Source organism: Olea europaea, chromosome 7 (genome assembly GCF_002742605.1).
Source record: "Olea europaea var. sylvestris chromosome 7, O_europaea_v1, whole genome shotgun sequence".
Classification (NCBI taxonomy): domain Eukaryota; kingdom Viridiplantae; phylum Streptophyta; class Magnoliopsida; order Lamiales; family Oleaceae; genus Olea; species Olea europaea.
In genome coordinates this window covers 21,839,284-21,855,830 of record NC_036243.1, presented here as the reverse complement: position 1 = coordinate 21,855,830, position 16,547 = coordinate 21,839,284, and the positions used below count along the sequence as shown (strand labels likewise).

The following is a 16,547-nucleotide window of genomic DNA, read 5'->3' as shown; positions in this document are numbered from 1 at the left end:
CCGTATTTTCATACTTAGGTTTTGAATTTATTTTAAATTGCAACACTTATATTTTCAGCTTTTAACACCTTCCAATGATCATTACATACATCGTGTATCTCGTAATGATTTCCATCAAAAACATCCATTAGAGGTGTAAAACGAATAATTTGCCAACCACATATTTAAAATTCAATGAATATTAAAGTGCGACAAAATATATCCCGAATTTTAAAGCGCACACATATAATATTTTGAAAAATCTTCATCAACAACGAGATGTGCTAATTTATGGAATGGTGAAAATAAGATATCGTCGAAAAAAGTTAAAGAAAATAAATGGTACAATGAATAAAGATTGATAAGAGTAATTGCAATTGATATGCATTGTAACGAATAAAAACTGTGATGCAAATATAATCGTCCAGTACATAATATTATAACAAATAATTTGGGAAATTTCCAGTCCCAGGTTGCCGAAATAATGCTAGAAACAAATCGGTAGCAACATAATCAGGGGCCCTTTGTCTTTTTTAAATTTGGATATATTACTAAAGCAAAATTTTCAAATTCATTACATGCCAACCGTGACAATGTGAAAAAAACAACTTTCCAACTTGGGTGATTAATGGGAACATCATAAAATTTAGTGACTACGTCCCTATTTGATGGAAATTAAAATCAAATTTTTAGTAAATTTTGATAAAAACTTCTGAAATCTGTGACAGGAAAGTTATAGATTCCATAAAATACGTGGTTAAAATTAATTTTTGACTTTAACTTAGAGTAAAATCTAGCTTTTAATTTGTATGAAATAAGGGCTAAATATTGATGTTTAGGAGCCACTTGCAGTGTGTCATTAAGTTCAAGGAAAAACCATTTAAGGACAAACCAATTATCTAAATAATTTAGAATAATATTACTTGTACATAAGGAGTCACATAATTTAATTTAATTTAATTTAATTTTTTTTGCTGAAGAGATTTTGATTCAATTCTAATTCACCACATCATATACTTATAAATCAATCTATAAGCAATGATATCATGATGTATATGTAATACAACCGAATAATTTATAGCTAAATTAATGAACTTTTTACACAAATTCCGAAATGAGTTTCCCAAAGCATAAGTTGATATATTATGTAACTAAATCCTAAGAGTAAAGGCAATAGTGTACCTAGGATTTGTAATACAGATACCCATAGAAAATGAAAATAAAGCAGTTCCCAATCACATTTGGACAGCGATAAAATGTCTAAAATGTTCATCAAAGTACAACTTTAGCATTGGCTTTCCCCCTCTCCTGTCTCCGAAGCATCCAAATGAGTTGTGCATTCCACTCCTTATTCCAAAAATACATGCCAGGAGTGCCTTTATCCATAAAGAACAAGTTATAATTTTGGAACATCATGTAATAAAAAAAAATGACAAGGAAAATGCACGACTCAATAATTAACTTAAATCAAGAGGTGAAGATGCACGAGTCAATCCTAGACATTATGAGAATCAATTATCAAGTAAAATGATGGAGTATGAACACAAAACTGAATATGTATAATTTTATTTTACGTACTAATGTTAATATTAAAATTGCATTGATAGTATTTTATTTAACTTTTAGGTTTATTATCCAAAATTTTTTTGTCTAACTTTATATCTAAATGCAATTATGTTATTTACTAATTAAATCTAAGTCAAAGTCAAAAATTAATTTTAAGTTTTTAACCACACAATTCATGGAATGAATACCTTTGCAATTAATTCTAAATCTATTAAATTTTTTTATTTTTATCTAAACCAAAACAGATGCTAAATATAGACAATAAACTGATAAAAATAGTAATTCTAAATTAATTTGATCATTTGATTATTTGTTTTCAGTGTCATCAAATAATTCTACCATAAGTAGAGAGTCTTGCTTGTTGAATTTGTATGTCACTCCTTTTGTTCTTAGATATATTTAGGATCTGTTTGAGACCAATTTTTTAAGAAATAAGTTGTTGAAGAATTATTTTTAGAATTAATTATTAAGAGAGACCAAAAGAAAGAAATAAGTTGTTGAAAAATAATGAGGTTGTGGACTGGAAACATCAGACGTACCGTCGATTTGGAATCTAACCAAGCGTTGAAGAACATTTTTGGCATTGTGTTGAGGCCACTCCAATGATTCCCACCATTCTTTGTCTCCAGTTACATAGATTGATGCAAGACGTGAGGGAGGAGATAGCTGTCCATCAAGTAGCGGTAAATATAAAGGGAATTCTTTTATATTTTTAATGTCCCCCAACGAAACACTCTCAATGGAATCACAAATCATCTTTCCCTTACAGATGCTCTTTACTTGTGGCAGATTCTCCAGATAAAAGGTCTTTAACCTTGGTAATGTGATATCAGCTCCTTCATTTTTGTCATCTTCTATTATCTCCTCCATTTGTGCACAGTTCCCGACACCCAAGTGTTCGAGGTTATGGAAATTATGTACCAAACTCTGAGGGAAAACCTTCTTAATTTTATGACAACCACAAATATCTAACCATCGGAGACAGGAAAATGTTCCACGTGGAAGAGGTGCAGCAACTGCTTCCCACTTGAAGAGACCAATTAAATTTGGCAATTCCATCAGATGCAACCTTTTAAGGCTTTGGAATGGGACCCCTCTAGATTGTTGTTCTTCCTCTAACCTCGTAATGCACTCTATTTTATCCTCCGCCATTATCCCGCATTCTTTTAAATCTCTAGCAGAGCTCAAAGTTGGAAATTCATCCAATAAGCAACCACTTAAGCCACTGCTACAAAAACACAAATACTCAATATCTTGCGGCAGCATATTCTTATCTGTGTCTAAAGAGGATTCCATGAGACCGTTTTCTCCAAAATATAAAAATTTACATGGTCCACTTCTCTTTCTTAGTTTAACCATTTCTCGAGAACCAACTGTAATATCGTAGAAATAGAGTGGCTTGAAATTTCGTCGTGAGTTGATTAACCGATTGAGATCACGTACGCTATTTAACCTGCATCTTAAAACTTGCAACTGTTTCAATGTCTCAACTTCTTCCATCAGTACATCTAAATGATCTGGCCACTCGAGCAGCTGAAGATGTGTGAGTCTACGCAAAGTCCCCGTCGGTATCATCTTTAGTCTATCACACAACAAACTTAAGCGCTTGAGGTTGGTTAAGCTTTCCATACCTTGGGGTACTTCTTCAACACTAGTAAATGAGAGCTCCAAATATCTCAATTCCTTGAGCTTTTCCAACGATGGCACTGATACCAGTCGAAAACAACCTGAGAGCACTAATGCATTAAGCTTCACCAAGTCTGATATGGAATTTGGCAAGCTCTCAATTTCAGTTTCACTTAAATCGAGAGTGCGTAACCCACACATTTGCGTAAAGAAACAATCTGCAATCAATCGTAGAGGATTTTCTCTCAAGATCAAGGTGGAAAGACTTGGACACTTAGGTGACGTGCCAGGTGAAATTTCCTCTATAGAGTTGTCCATCAAGGAAACCTTATCCAAATCTTCTGTCCACTTTTGCTCCTCTGGTAATTCCTTTAAGTGAAGTCCAGCTTTTACCATGTACCTCGGGGGGTTGTCTTTAGTGATCCCTATTGCCATCTCTCTGATTAAATCATGCATCTTCAGCCTCCCATCTGAATCAGTTTCCAATAAGCAGGCTCTCACCAATTGATTTAGTATTGCATGACCTTGGTTGAATTCAGCTTCCCAGCTTAATCTTCGCTCCATCAGCTCTTCTAACATGAAATGTTGAATCAATTCTTCTCTTGAAATACGAAAATCTTCAGGATATAAAGAACAATTCAAAAAACAACTTTTTAGCCTTTTATCTCTCAACCGATGATAACTGTACAAGAGAATTGGCAAAACCTCATCTTTCATGTCGGCTCGTCCCAAACACGATTTTTTAAGCCCTTCCGATGCATCTTTCCATTCATGAATGTCAATCACGCCTGTCATGCTTCCAGCCAATGTGATGATTGCAAGTGGCAAACCACCACATCTCTTTACCATTTTCTTGCAAATCTTTACTTCTAAAGAAGGTTCACCACAATCAAGCGTCTTCAAGAATAGGTCCAAAGCTTCTTGCTTGGAAAGCGTGTTCACTTTTATAATCTTTTTGCAGCACATACGATGACAAACTTTTTCTAATCGACTTGTTATGACCAACTTGCTTCCATCCATTTTAGAAGGAATGCCTATCTTCTCTGCATCAATACGTTCCCAAACATCATCCAGTATAAGCACAAATCTCTTCTTCTTCTGGAATTCCTGGAAGAGTTTAGCTGCCATTTTCCCCTCATCATTCTCACATGTGATATCTGGATTCAGTTCACGAGCAATGTCAGTTTGCAATTTGTAAATGCTGAACTCTTGAGAGACGGTGACCCAATAAACATGACGCAAGGATTCTTTTAGCTTATCATGGACATGCCTTGCCAGAGTCGTCTTGCCTACTCCCCCCATTCCATAAATGCCAATGCTTACTACGTTGGCATCCATTAATGATGTCCAAATGTCATCAAAATTTTGTTGAAATGCTTGGCCATTCGGTCGGGGTATTAACAATAAACGGTCAATACTCTCATCAACCTCCAGAAAAAGTCCGCTAGGAAAATTTCTTCGTTCAACGAGCACCGTCACTTCCTCAATCATTCTTTCAAGCTGTTCAGCCAACTTTTGTCGTTTGAAAACATGATAAAATCTGCTGCTTATTGGTTCCAAGGTTTCAAACTGTTTTATAATGTTTTCAACATCATTCCTCCAATCTTCAACCTCTCTCTTGCGTTTTTTTCCAGAATGACGTAATTCTTCATCAACATCATCTTTTCGACCTTTCAGTAATCGTATATTTTTCTGAAGAGTCTTCCTTTTTTCTTCCAAGTTTGGGCATAGCCGTGCAACAATGTTTTGGAATATCGGTGCACCCAATTCTAACACCTTATCCACCATGGCTTCCTGCAAATATCATGCAATATCAATATTGTTATGACTTATAAACAGTCAAAATACCAATGGAACACTTTAGATATTACTTTGAGAAATATTAAATTCGGTAGAAAGGAATCCTTCATTTTTTACAATCTCAGCCCCAGTTTGAAAGAGATTTTAAAAATTGTTAGAAGAAAAGTGGGGCTACTTGTGAATGAAGAAGTCAAACTTTACTGTTGAAATAATAAAATAACAGACAAAAAAATCAATTTTTTGGTGGTGAAAAATCTCTTGAAAATACCCTCTCAATCAGGAAAATTTTAAGAATCCCCGGAGTTTGTGCCGTTGTACGTATAGCTCAATTTCAAATCATTAATTGATTTCGAAATATGTGAACTTTTACAGAAACTTAAATTTTTTCATTCTCATTTTTGTAAAAATGAGAAACAAACGCCTAAGTAATCATCTGAGATAATTCAATTACAATTTACCAACTTTCATAATGGATGTACACAGGATGGACCAATAAGTTTAAGTAGACCAAGGTCATGAAGAAACGCAATTCACACTACAGAGAATGAAATCTGTACATGTGAGTGTGGGTACAAAAAAAGCTTCATAGATTACTGTGAGACAGTACCCCTGAGTGTGGGCACCAGAAAAGGAATTAAAAAAAAATAAAAATACTGTTTGATATTCTTGCTACCAGTATATTTTAGTAATGAACTGGACCAACTAATAACAAAGAATTCGTGTAGTCAATCTAAATTCTTAACCAGGCTTAAAAGCCTTATCTTTTATATCATCTAAATAGGTAAGTTTATTATCTACCTTTCCCCAAGTGCCCCAATAATAGTCAAAAAGTCTAAATTGACCGATAGCCCATATGCTTATTACAAAAATTCTCCAATTACATATTCTCTAAATTCTTAACTTCATCACAATGATGTTCAGTCAAACTCCAATGTCTGGTGCAAACTCATGATAAGTGTGTTTTTGCACACTTATTTAGGTCACAAACATGACTTCATTACGAACAAAATGATTGAATTGTGACTTAATTTCGTTACATTTGTGAATTGTAGGGAACACCGATGAACATGGTGAAATATATGAGAAAAGGCGAGAAAAAGGACTAAAATGACACAAAGTGAAAGTTCAAGGACCAAGGTGCAATTACTCAAAAGTTGACCCGATGAACAAATCAAGGAATTGGTTGAACCAAATGCCAATTGATGATGTTTTGGGATGATGGAATGGAAAGAGTGAAGAAAAGAGGCCTAGAGGTAAAAGATTCAAGTAAAGGGACTAAATTACAGCTTTTGGAAGTTGAAGTCTACCATGCGATCGCATGGTAGAACTCTCGTGCAGTCGCACGAATGGATGCAGGGAATTTAAGTGGAAATATGGAATAACCATGCGGTCGCATGACAATTTGTCCGATACGAAATTTTCTTTCCTTATACAATTAAAACTCCTTTGATAACCTAATATTCACGGGATATAAATATCAAAAAAAGTCCAGAGACGACCAGAACGCATTGGGAGGCAGTAAAACACATCTTGAAGAAGATTTGGAGCGCAATAATGAAGATTGGCTATTGGAATTTCAAGATTTCTTCAAGTTTTTCTAATCCGGTGATACTTATTACTCAAAACTTGATGTATTTTGTTATTTTAATCATGCTAGGCTAGATTTTTATTATACTAGGAAATCGATGAACCATGTAATTTGAATTTTAATATCCTAGTTTTGCTATTTGAATTTTAAGACACATTTTTATTGTTTTGAATGATTTATATGCAATTAATGTTTCCGCAATTAAGGGCTCGTAATTGTGTGAATTTAACTGATTTATTCTTGCATTCGAGAGAATTGGAATAGATTTGACATATTATAAATCATCGTAGGGCCCCATAAGGGATATAAATATATCGCTATGCCCTATGTAAATATTTAAGTATTCATAAAGTCGCATGCATTTTTACATATGCTCTTGTCATAGAAATATAGACCGGTGGTATGTAAAAAATATGTTTGATACATCTCGAAAGAGAGTATTGGATAGATTTAGGAACATTGATTCGTCACAATTGTAGTGTGTTGTCATATTGTGAAACTAGGGTTTAAAGTGATAATTGCATGGAAAATCGTGATCCTAGTATGTTAAATTCTATTGATTATAAGAACGTGCGTTCTCAACATTTAATTTTACTCTAGAGTCTTAAAATATTATTTTGATTTTTAATTTCAATTTACTCATTAAAATTACGTAATTAGGGTTTCCTTTTGAAATTAGGGTTTTAAATAGGTCCACATCCACTTTGACAATCCAATTTCGGTTAAGGCTACGTTAGATAAAAGTTGAACTAATCGATCACTGTGGGACGATATTCGGACTCATTGAATCCACTTTATTACTTGTTAACGAACTGTACACTTGCGGTGGTTTAAAATCGAAAGAAAATAGTTCATGAAAAAGTTTTTGATGCCGTTGTCAGGGATTAAGTTTAGTTTAATTTGATTTCTCGAGGCACTAATTCGAACTCAAATTTTATTTTGCTAGTATAATTTTCTTTTTTCTTTTTTTTTTTATTTTAGGTTACTATCCTTTATTTGTGTCTTAGTTATTTAAATTGTTTGAATCTCAGTGCTCGTACTGGTTTTAATTCTCAGATTTGCACGTCACGATTGCCTGGAGGAGAATTGATTCCCGTTGATTCTGAAATTGAGCGCACCTTTCATCGACGACAAAAAGATCGCCGCAAAGTACAAGTACAAATGGTCAACGAATTAAACAATCCTATTATTCAAGCTAACGAAGGAGAGGCAATGGACGAAGGAAATGAAATTCTGGGGGACTTCTTGACTCCTCAAGTTATTCAAAGCCAATCTAGCATTGTATATCCACTGTTTGGGCAGCCCAATTTTCAATTAAAGACCAATGTGATATAGTTGTTTCAAAATGGACACCAATTTTATGGCAAAGCCGAGGATAATCCACACACACGTATCTCGATTTCTAGATATGTGTCAACATTTTAGATACCAAGGGATTTCGGATGACGCTATTAGGTTAAGGCTTTTTCCACATACGTTACGAGACAGAGCACTTGAATGGTTGGATTCACTCCCGGTTGCAAGTATCACTACATGGAACGAGCTGGCACACAAATTATGCACAAAGTTTTTCTCCCTAGCCAAAATAGCGAAGCTGAGACGTGACATATCAGTATTCAATCAAGGAGAAACTGAATCATTTGACGAAACCTAGAACAGATTCAAAAACATGCTCCGGAAGTGCCCTCAGCATGGGTTCGATAAAAATACCCAAATCTGATTCTTCTACACAGGATTACTTCCATACCATAAGAACATGGTGGATTCAGCATCAGATGGCTCAATATCCACACGGACAGTTGATGGGGCATTGGAATTATTTGAGCGAATGGCCACCACATCAGCCATGTGGTCTTCTGAGAGGGCGATCCCAAAGAAAACTCCAGGTGTCTAAGAGGTGGACGCTTATTCAGCAATATATGCAAAAATCGACTCTCTGTATCACAAGGTGGAAAGCATATCACAAACTAAGAAGAGCAATTGTGAGGAATGTGGAGCCGAGCACAAAACATCAAATTGCCCAATACTTATGCAAGGAATTGAGCAAGCAGACTATGCACAGTGGGGACAACACCAACAACACAATCAATATGGAGAGACATTCAATCCCAGTTGGAAGAAGCATCCCAACTTCTCTTAGAGCAACCAGAATCAGAATAAGCCACAGGAGCAATTTCACCAAGAGAAGAGGTCTTAATTGGAAGATGTGATAGGAAAATTCATGGAGAAAGCCGAAGCTACACCTCGAAATCAAAATGCAGCCATCAAAAATTTGGAAACTCAGATGGGGCAGCTAGTCATCACATTGACTGGCAGAATGCCAGGTAACTTGTCAAGCAATACAGAAATCAATCCCAAAGAGAAAGCTAAAGCTATTACAACTCGAAGAGGAGTGCAATTATCGGAAATCCATGTCAAGAGACCAAGTGTGACTGTAGAGACATCCGCCTCTGCAGAAAATGAAACTGCTGTGAAGAAATCAACTCCAAACGAAAAATCACAGGACAAAGCCAAGGTCACAGTCAACCCATACGAGCCTCCGATTCCCTTTCCACAGCGCTTGAAGAAGCAAAAAGTGGAGCAACAATACAAAAAATTCCTAGAAGTCTTCAAGAAGCTCCATATCAACATCCCACTAGCCGATGCACTGTTTCAGATGCCTAGCTATGCGAAATTTCTCAAGGATATTATATCAAATAAACGCAAGCTGCAGGACCATGAGACAGTTATGCTTACGAAGGAATGTAGTGCCAGAATTCAGAATAAGCTCCCACCAAAGCTAAAAGATCCAGGGAGTTTTACTGTTCCTTGCAAAATCGGTGAAGTATATTTCGATAAAGCATTATGTAACCTCGGTGCAAGTATTAATTTAATGCCTCTGTCTGATTTTAGGAAACTCGGCTTGGGAGAAGCTAAAGCAACCACTGTGACACTTCAGCTGGCAGACAGATCACTGACACACCCTAGAGGGATAATTGAAGACGTGCTCATCAAGGTCGAAAAGTTCATATTCCCAGCAGATTTTCTTATCATCGACATGGAAGAAGACAAGGATGTCCTATTGATACTTGGCAAACCGTTCCTGGCCACAGGAAGAGCGTTAATTGACATTCAAAGGGGGCAGTTGATTTTAAGATTGGGAGAGGAGCAGATATCGTTCAATGTATTCAAGGCAATGAAACTACCAGCAGAATTAGACAGCTGTTACCAAGTTGACATTATTGACAATGCAGTACAGGAAACATTCCTACTTCACGGTCCATCTGATGCACATGAGGCATGCATTGTACAATCCCAATCAGTTCACTCAAGTTTTCTTGAAGTTGAAACATGTGCACGATTTTTGGAGACCAACCCGCCAACACCCGAAAATGGCACTTCGAGGAACTGGGGAAAGGAAATACGAAGCCACTACCTTCTATCCAGCAGCCGCCAGTTTTAGAACTCAACCAACTACCGCCACATCTCAGATATGCATACTTGGGGGAGTCAGATACACTTACAGTAATCATTTCAAACACAGTCAGTGAGATGGAGGAAGAAAAACTGCTCAGGGTACTCAGAGAGAACAAGACGGCGATTGGGTGGACAATAGCTGACATTAAAGGAATCAGCCCTTCTCTGTGTATGTATAAAATTCTAATGAAAGAAAACTGCAAGCCAAGTATAGAGGGTCAAAGAAGATTAAATCCGAACATAAAGGAAGTGGTTAGGGCAGAGATACTGAAATTACTGGATGCAGGAATTATCTACCCAATTTCAGATAGTGCATAGATTAGTCCAGTTCAAGTGGTACCGAAAAAAGGGGGAATCACAGTGGTGAAAAATGAGAAGAATGAATTAATTCCCATCAGAACAGTTACGGGATGGAGAGTTTGCATCGACTATCGCAAACTCAATGCAGTCACACGAAAGGATCATTCTCCCCTCCTATTCATTGATCAGATGTTAGAGAGATTGGCTGGACATTCACACTACTGCTTCCTTGATGGATACTCGGGCTATAATCAGATACCTGTCGCACCAGAAGATAAGGAGAAGACCATTTTCACCTATCCCTATGGTACTTTTGCCTATCGTAGGATGCCTTTTGGTCTTTGCAATGCTCCAGCCACATTTCAGATATGTATGATGGCAATATTCTCCGATATGATTTAAAGGTTTATTGAAGTTTTCATGGACGACTTCATTCGATGAATGTCTAGAGCACCTGAATTTGGTCTTACAGAGATGCAAGGAGACTAACCTGATTTTAAATTGGGAGAAATGCCACTTTATGGTGCAGAAAGGCATTGTACTCGGGCATCGAATCTCGGCAAAAGGAATTGAGGTGGACAAGGCAAAAATCCAAGTTATTGAGAAGTTACTATCGCCTACATCAGTTAAAGGAGTTTGTAGTTTCTTGGGGGCATGCGGGGCTCTACAGGAGATTTATAAAAGATTTCTCTAAGGTCACTAAACCGTTGTGCAATCTGCTAATGAAAGACGTAACATTTGAGTTTAATGAGGAATGCTTCACAGCATTCAACACTTTAAGGGAGAAGCTTACGACAGCACTAGTAATTGTGGCAGCAGACTGGGAACTCCCTTTTGAATTGATGTGTGATGCAAGTAATCACGCCGTGGGTATAGTATTAGGACAACAGAGGAACAAGATTTTTCATGTGATCTACTATGTAAGTAGGACTCTAAATGAAACGCAAATCAATTATGCCACCACTTAAAAGGAGCTATTGGCTATGGTATATGCATTCGACCAATTCAGGTCATACCTTATCGGGTCTAAAGTCATCGTCTATACTGATCACGCTGCATTGAAGTATCTGCTCACAAAAAAGGATGCAAAGCGGAGATTAATTCGTTGGGTGCTATTACTGCAAGAATTTGATATTGAGATACGAGACAAGAAGGGCAGTGAGAATGTAATAGCAGATCACTTACCCGATTAATGCCCGGGGGATGGAAGATTTAGTGGATATAAATAAACGAGATCTTCCCAGATGAGCAGATGTTAAGAGTGGATGAAACATCTTGGTATGCAGATATCGTCAATTACTTGGCTAGTTCCATCCCACCATCGGATTACTCAAGTCATCAGAGGAAAAATTTCTTCGCCGAATTGAAGTATTATTTTTGGGAGGATCCAATCCTCTATAGGCGAGGGGTTGATCAGATAGTAAGAAGATGCATACCTGAGGAAGAAGTACATGAGATTCTCGAGCAATGCCACTCATCTGCATATGCAGGACACTTTGGGGCTTCGAAAACAGCTGTAAAGATCCTACAATCAGGGTTCTACCGGCCTACATTGTTTAGAGACGCTTTTGAGTTTATCAAAAGGTGTGACTGATGTCAACGCACTGGGAACATCTCGAGGAGGAATGAAATGCCACTGAATAATATTTTGGAGGTGGAGATATTTGATGTTTGGAGAATTGACTTCATGGGACCCTTCCCCCCGTCGTTCTCAAATCAGTACATCTTGGTAGCAGTGGATTACATATTAAAATGGGTGGAGGCAGTTGCACTACCAACAAATGATTCAAAGGCAGTAATTAGGTTCTTGAAAAAATATATTTTCGCCCGATATGGTACACCGCGAGCTATAATCAATGACGGGGGCAAACACTTCTATAATCGCCACTTTGAGTAGCTGTTGAATAAATATGGCGTTAAACACCGTGTCGCTACTCCATATCATCTACAAATCAACGGGCAAGTTGAACTTATCAATTGCTGTGGGACGATATTCAGACTCATTGGATCCACTTTATTACTTGTTAACGAACCGTACACTTACGGTGGTTTAAAATCGAAAGAAAATATTTCGTGAACAAGTTTTTGGATGCGAACCCGATCAGCAAGGTTGCAATCGAACCCACAGGATATTGAACCGAATCCTAAGAACGCCAATATGACCAAGGTTTATGGATCTGACCCCAAAATAGTGAACCAAGCAACCCAACAAAACGTTACTGTGAAGGACCTCTTGATCACACGATTGAAGAAATCATACCCGGATTATGGATTTGAACCAATAAAAGATGAACTAAAAAACTCAACGGTAATGATGACGTGAAAGATTCTTTGATTACACAATTCAATGATTCAAGCCGATGTTTTGAACGCGACAAGATGATTAGTCTTGATAAGTTCGAATTTGTCCATTCAAGAACAAAGATAAATGAAGCAAAGCTTCAAGAGAGAATTCTCTAATTTTATAATAAAAGTATTGTTCCAATGAATAATAAAACTCATATTTATGCTAAAGAATATAAAACCTAATTTAAAAAGGAATAAACTCCTAAAATATTGTAAAACACGAAATTAGAGTCCTAATAATATTAAAGTTACCAAAAATAAGAACTTGACTCAAAACAAACCTTCTCGCACGGAAAGAAAATTTTCTGGCCGAAAAACACCTATGCGACCGCGACATGTATTTGGCTGTGGCATGGCATATGGACTGTTGCCCGTGAAATCCCTGCACCCTCTCATGCGGCCGCACGGTGGTTTTAACCATGCGGTCGCATGGTTACTTGGTTTTTCCTCCAAACTCGATTTTCTTCCAACAACTTGATTCAATTGGTTTTCAGCCTTCAACGTCAATACAAATCCTAGACTTTGGCTCGTTGACTCCACCATATCGAAATCCATAACTCGACCATGCATTTATATAGGTTTGTTGGCCCGAACGAAGCTTGAATCTTGTCCTTAGGTTCCCTCCAACATATATCGAATCCTTGGTCGTTTGGCGCCCAAGCCGAATCACATCATCTCCTCTCTTTTCGAAAGGATTCGACCTCGAATCCAAACATTGATCAACCAAATTGTAGCCTTTGCTTCCGATCATTGCAAGCACGTGAAATGGTCCACAGCCTCTTGGATGATACTTGGACCTCTTTGCAATTCGAAAAACCCAATCTCCTTCACAAAGATTGAAGTGCTTACGCTTGGATGGTTTCTTTTTGCAAGCTTGTGATGTTCCAAAAATAAATTCAGCTGATAAATCCCCAATCCTTTTTCTTGCGTTACTCATACTCAGCCTAGGCAACTATAGCATTGTCACTCCAATGGAATGCATTTTTAATGGCATATCACTTTGGTATTTCAGCTCCTTGCAAATAAATTGCTTCCATGGCCTTTAATACTCCGTCACTTCCTCAGGGATCACAAATTCAATATTCATTTTTGAAGAGAATTCCGAACCAAGATGATGTTGTTGAGCGTTATCCACCAATTGATTATCAATGCCCGGGTTGTAAGGAATCCCAATTGGCTCGTCGTCATGGACTAAATCTCCGATAACATGCAAAAATGGAATGTCCAAAATAGAAATGGAGCACCGGGCATATTGGGCTATGAAACAATTAAATATGGACTTAAGTGCCGCTGGTGAAAAGCGTCTACTGCAACTGAATGAGTTGGATGAATTTAGAATAGAAGCTTATGAAAATTCAAAACTCTACGAGGAACGAACCAAGAAGTGACATGACATGCACATTCAGAGACGAGTATTCGAAGTAGGGCAGCAAGTACTACTGTATAACTCGAGACTCAAGTTGTTCCCGGGAAAACTATGGTCACGGTGGCTGGGTCCATACACTATCACAAAAGTCTTACCATACGGAGTTATACAAGTCAGCCATGAGACTAAAGGTACCTTCACTGTTAATGGGCAAAGGCTAAAGCACTACTGGGGCGGTGACTTCTCCAACCAAAAGTCCACCGTTTAACTCGGGACACCAAAGTAAAGTAGCTGCAGAAAAGTCGAGCCATCGACTATAATCTAGCGCTGGGTGGAAGGCAACTCACTGTATCCTCTTAATTTAATTTATTTTGCTTTCTGCATCAGATTAGGAATTTTTCAATTTCATTTTTAAATTTTTTTTTAAAATTAGGTCATTGATCATCCATACATGTTAAAAGAGTCCAAGCACTGTCCACACGAGTCCCTAAGCATCACACACGAGTTCAGGTTGATCGGAGTTGTTTTTGGTAATTGGGGGTGTAATTCATGCATTTCGAGGCAAAAGTTTTTTTTTTTTAAATTTCAAATGTCAATGCGTGATTGTGAATTTCAAAAATTTGGTTTCGGGCACTAAGTTTATGGTCTATGCATACCCTAAAATGTTTAAAAATGTATCTTTGAAAAAGTTGGGGTCATTGACAAGTCAGGTCAACCACTAACTTGAAAACCAAATTTTGATGTGCAATTTAATCAAACATGTGATTTTGGGGGAATTGAATATATTTTCAAAGTTTTTATTTTTAAATTCGTTTTCTTTATTAGCATGCTTAAAAAAAAATGGCTCATGCGATCGCACTCTGCAAAGTGCGACCACACAAACAGAGGCCGGGAATCAAGTGGCCAAAGCCACTTGAACCATGCGACCGCAAAGCTTAAAGCCATGCGGCAGCATGGCAAAATCAGGCTTGGTTTTTAACCCACGCCCGGTTCCTTCATCCCCACTCAAATTTTTTCCCAATTCTCTCACAACCACAAGCATTCGAAGGCACGATTTCTACACACGGTCGAGTTCGAATCACATACACTACACACAAATATCATTTTTGAAGTGCAATATCATCTAAAGTAAATCATTTTTGAACTCAAATCAACCCCTAGAAGTACAAGGTAATGGTTCTTAAATCCCTCTCGGTTCCGTCATTAGGGTAAGTCACATTTGAAATTTCAATTTTGAGTAATTAAGGGAGATTGGGCTAGTTCATGTATGGGTGGATTTGATGTGATTGTGTTGTGAGGACTATGGAACGATTTGAAACTTCAATTCACTATATTGGTAATACCTTCACATTATGCATGCTATATGTTTGATGAAATGCCACAGTGAATATTCTATGTTTTATGGTGCTTCTTGCATTGCATGTGATCGGTGGATGAATTAAAATACATATTGTGATGCATTCCTATGTACATTAACTTGAAAGGCACTTGTCTCATAGTAATAGATGCTAGATTGTTAAATGTCTGTCATTTTGGCATGACTTAGACTCCAATTGTTGAAATTCCAGAGATCCCATACAATGGCATGCTACATGTTTGATCAATTGTCAATGTGAAATGAGTTATGCATTTTGGTGAATTTGCGCGTTCGATATACAAACTGGGATGTGAATAACGTTGATGCTCTCTCTGTTTGTTAAAGTGACGGGGTATAACAGTTGAGGGGTTCGTGAATATGGTTGCAATATGTACTGTTTAGCTAGAGCTTGTGTACCCACTCAATAAATTCCTTGAACTACACAGTAAACATGCTATGCATCCACATGAGTAATATATGAATGAGAGTGGGGTAATGTAATGAATTCCCATAACACATGAATTGGAAATTACAAGAACCAAACTTGACTATACGTAGGCAACACTTGCACGCACCGTCACGGCACCTCACTTCACCCACTTTGCACCGTTTTTTTTTGCCAACCCAAACGACATCCATTTGACTTGAATTTTGGATATGTGCTAGAATAGTATGGACACTTTCATATGCCCAGCGTTCAGTCTGGAAAATTTCAGTTTTCTAGGCGATGCCCGGCGCTGAAAGTTCTAGTTTGGTCATGGGTCACTTCTATCAAAGTGTATGTTTTGAGCTAATTTTTGTTGGTGTTTCACATTCCTTTGATACTACCACTAGCTTGGAACATGTTTCATGCATTTTACACATCATCGTCAAGTACATGTATTTTGAAGCACATTTGAGGGATTTGTGCAATGCATACTTTATTTTCTCACTCCATGCGTATTCTTTTCACATTAAACTTAATGAGTGTAGTTTTACAAACTTTGCAGGATGCCTCCTCAGAGGACTTCGCACAGGAAAGAAAATCAGGCTCCTCCATTGGGACAGCCTGTACTCGAGAGCTCGCGGGAGAAGTTCAGCGATTCTTAACTGCAACTACCGTGGCACGATATGAAAACATCGTACGCCATTAGACTTTACATGCTGAAAAACCCGTTAAGCTT

General features: G+C 37.4%; 1 protein-coding gene across 10 annotated transcripts in view; it reads right to left on the bottom strand.

Moving 5' to 3' along the window:
- Positions 1-16,547, bottom strand: part of LOC111397442 (probable disease resistance protein At5g63020) — a 68,769-nt gene that overhangs the window by 43,526 nt on the left and 8,696 nt on the right. For 6 of the 10 annotated variants that reach the window (XM_023024386.1, XM_023024380.1, XM_023024385.1 and 3 more), the window contains 2 exons: positions 2,085-4,965; positions 1,036-1,355 (listed from right to left, as the gene is read on the bottom strand). The exons of the other annotated variants lie outside the window; for them this stretch is intronic. In XM_023024386.1, coding sequence (XP_022880154.1) covers positions 1,252-1,355; positions 2,085-4,959 — 2,979 coding nt within the window. In that variant the 5' untranslated portion in view covers positions 4,960-4,965 and the 3' untranslated portion in view covers positions 1,036-1,251. Of the gene's footprint in view, positions 1-1,035; positions 1,356-2,084; positions 4,966-16,547 lie in introns of those variants that run through there. 10 annotated transcript variants of the gene reach the window in all.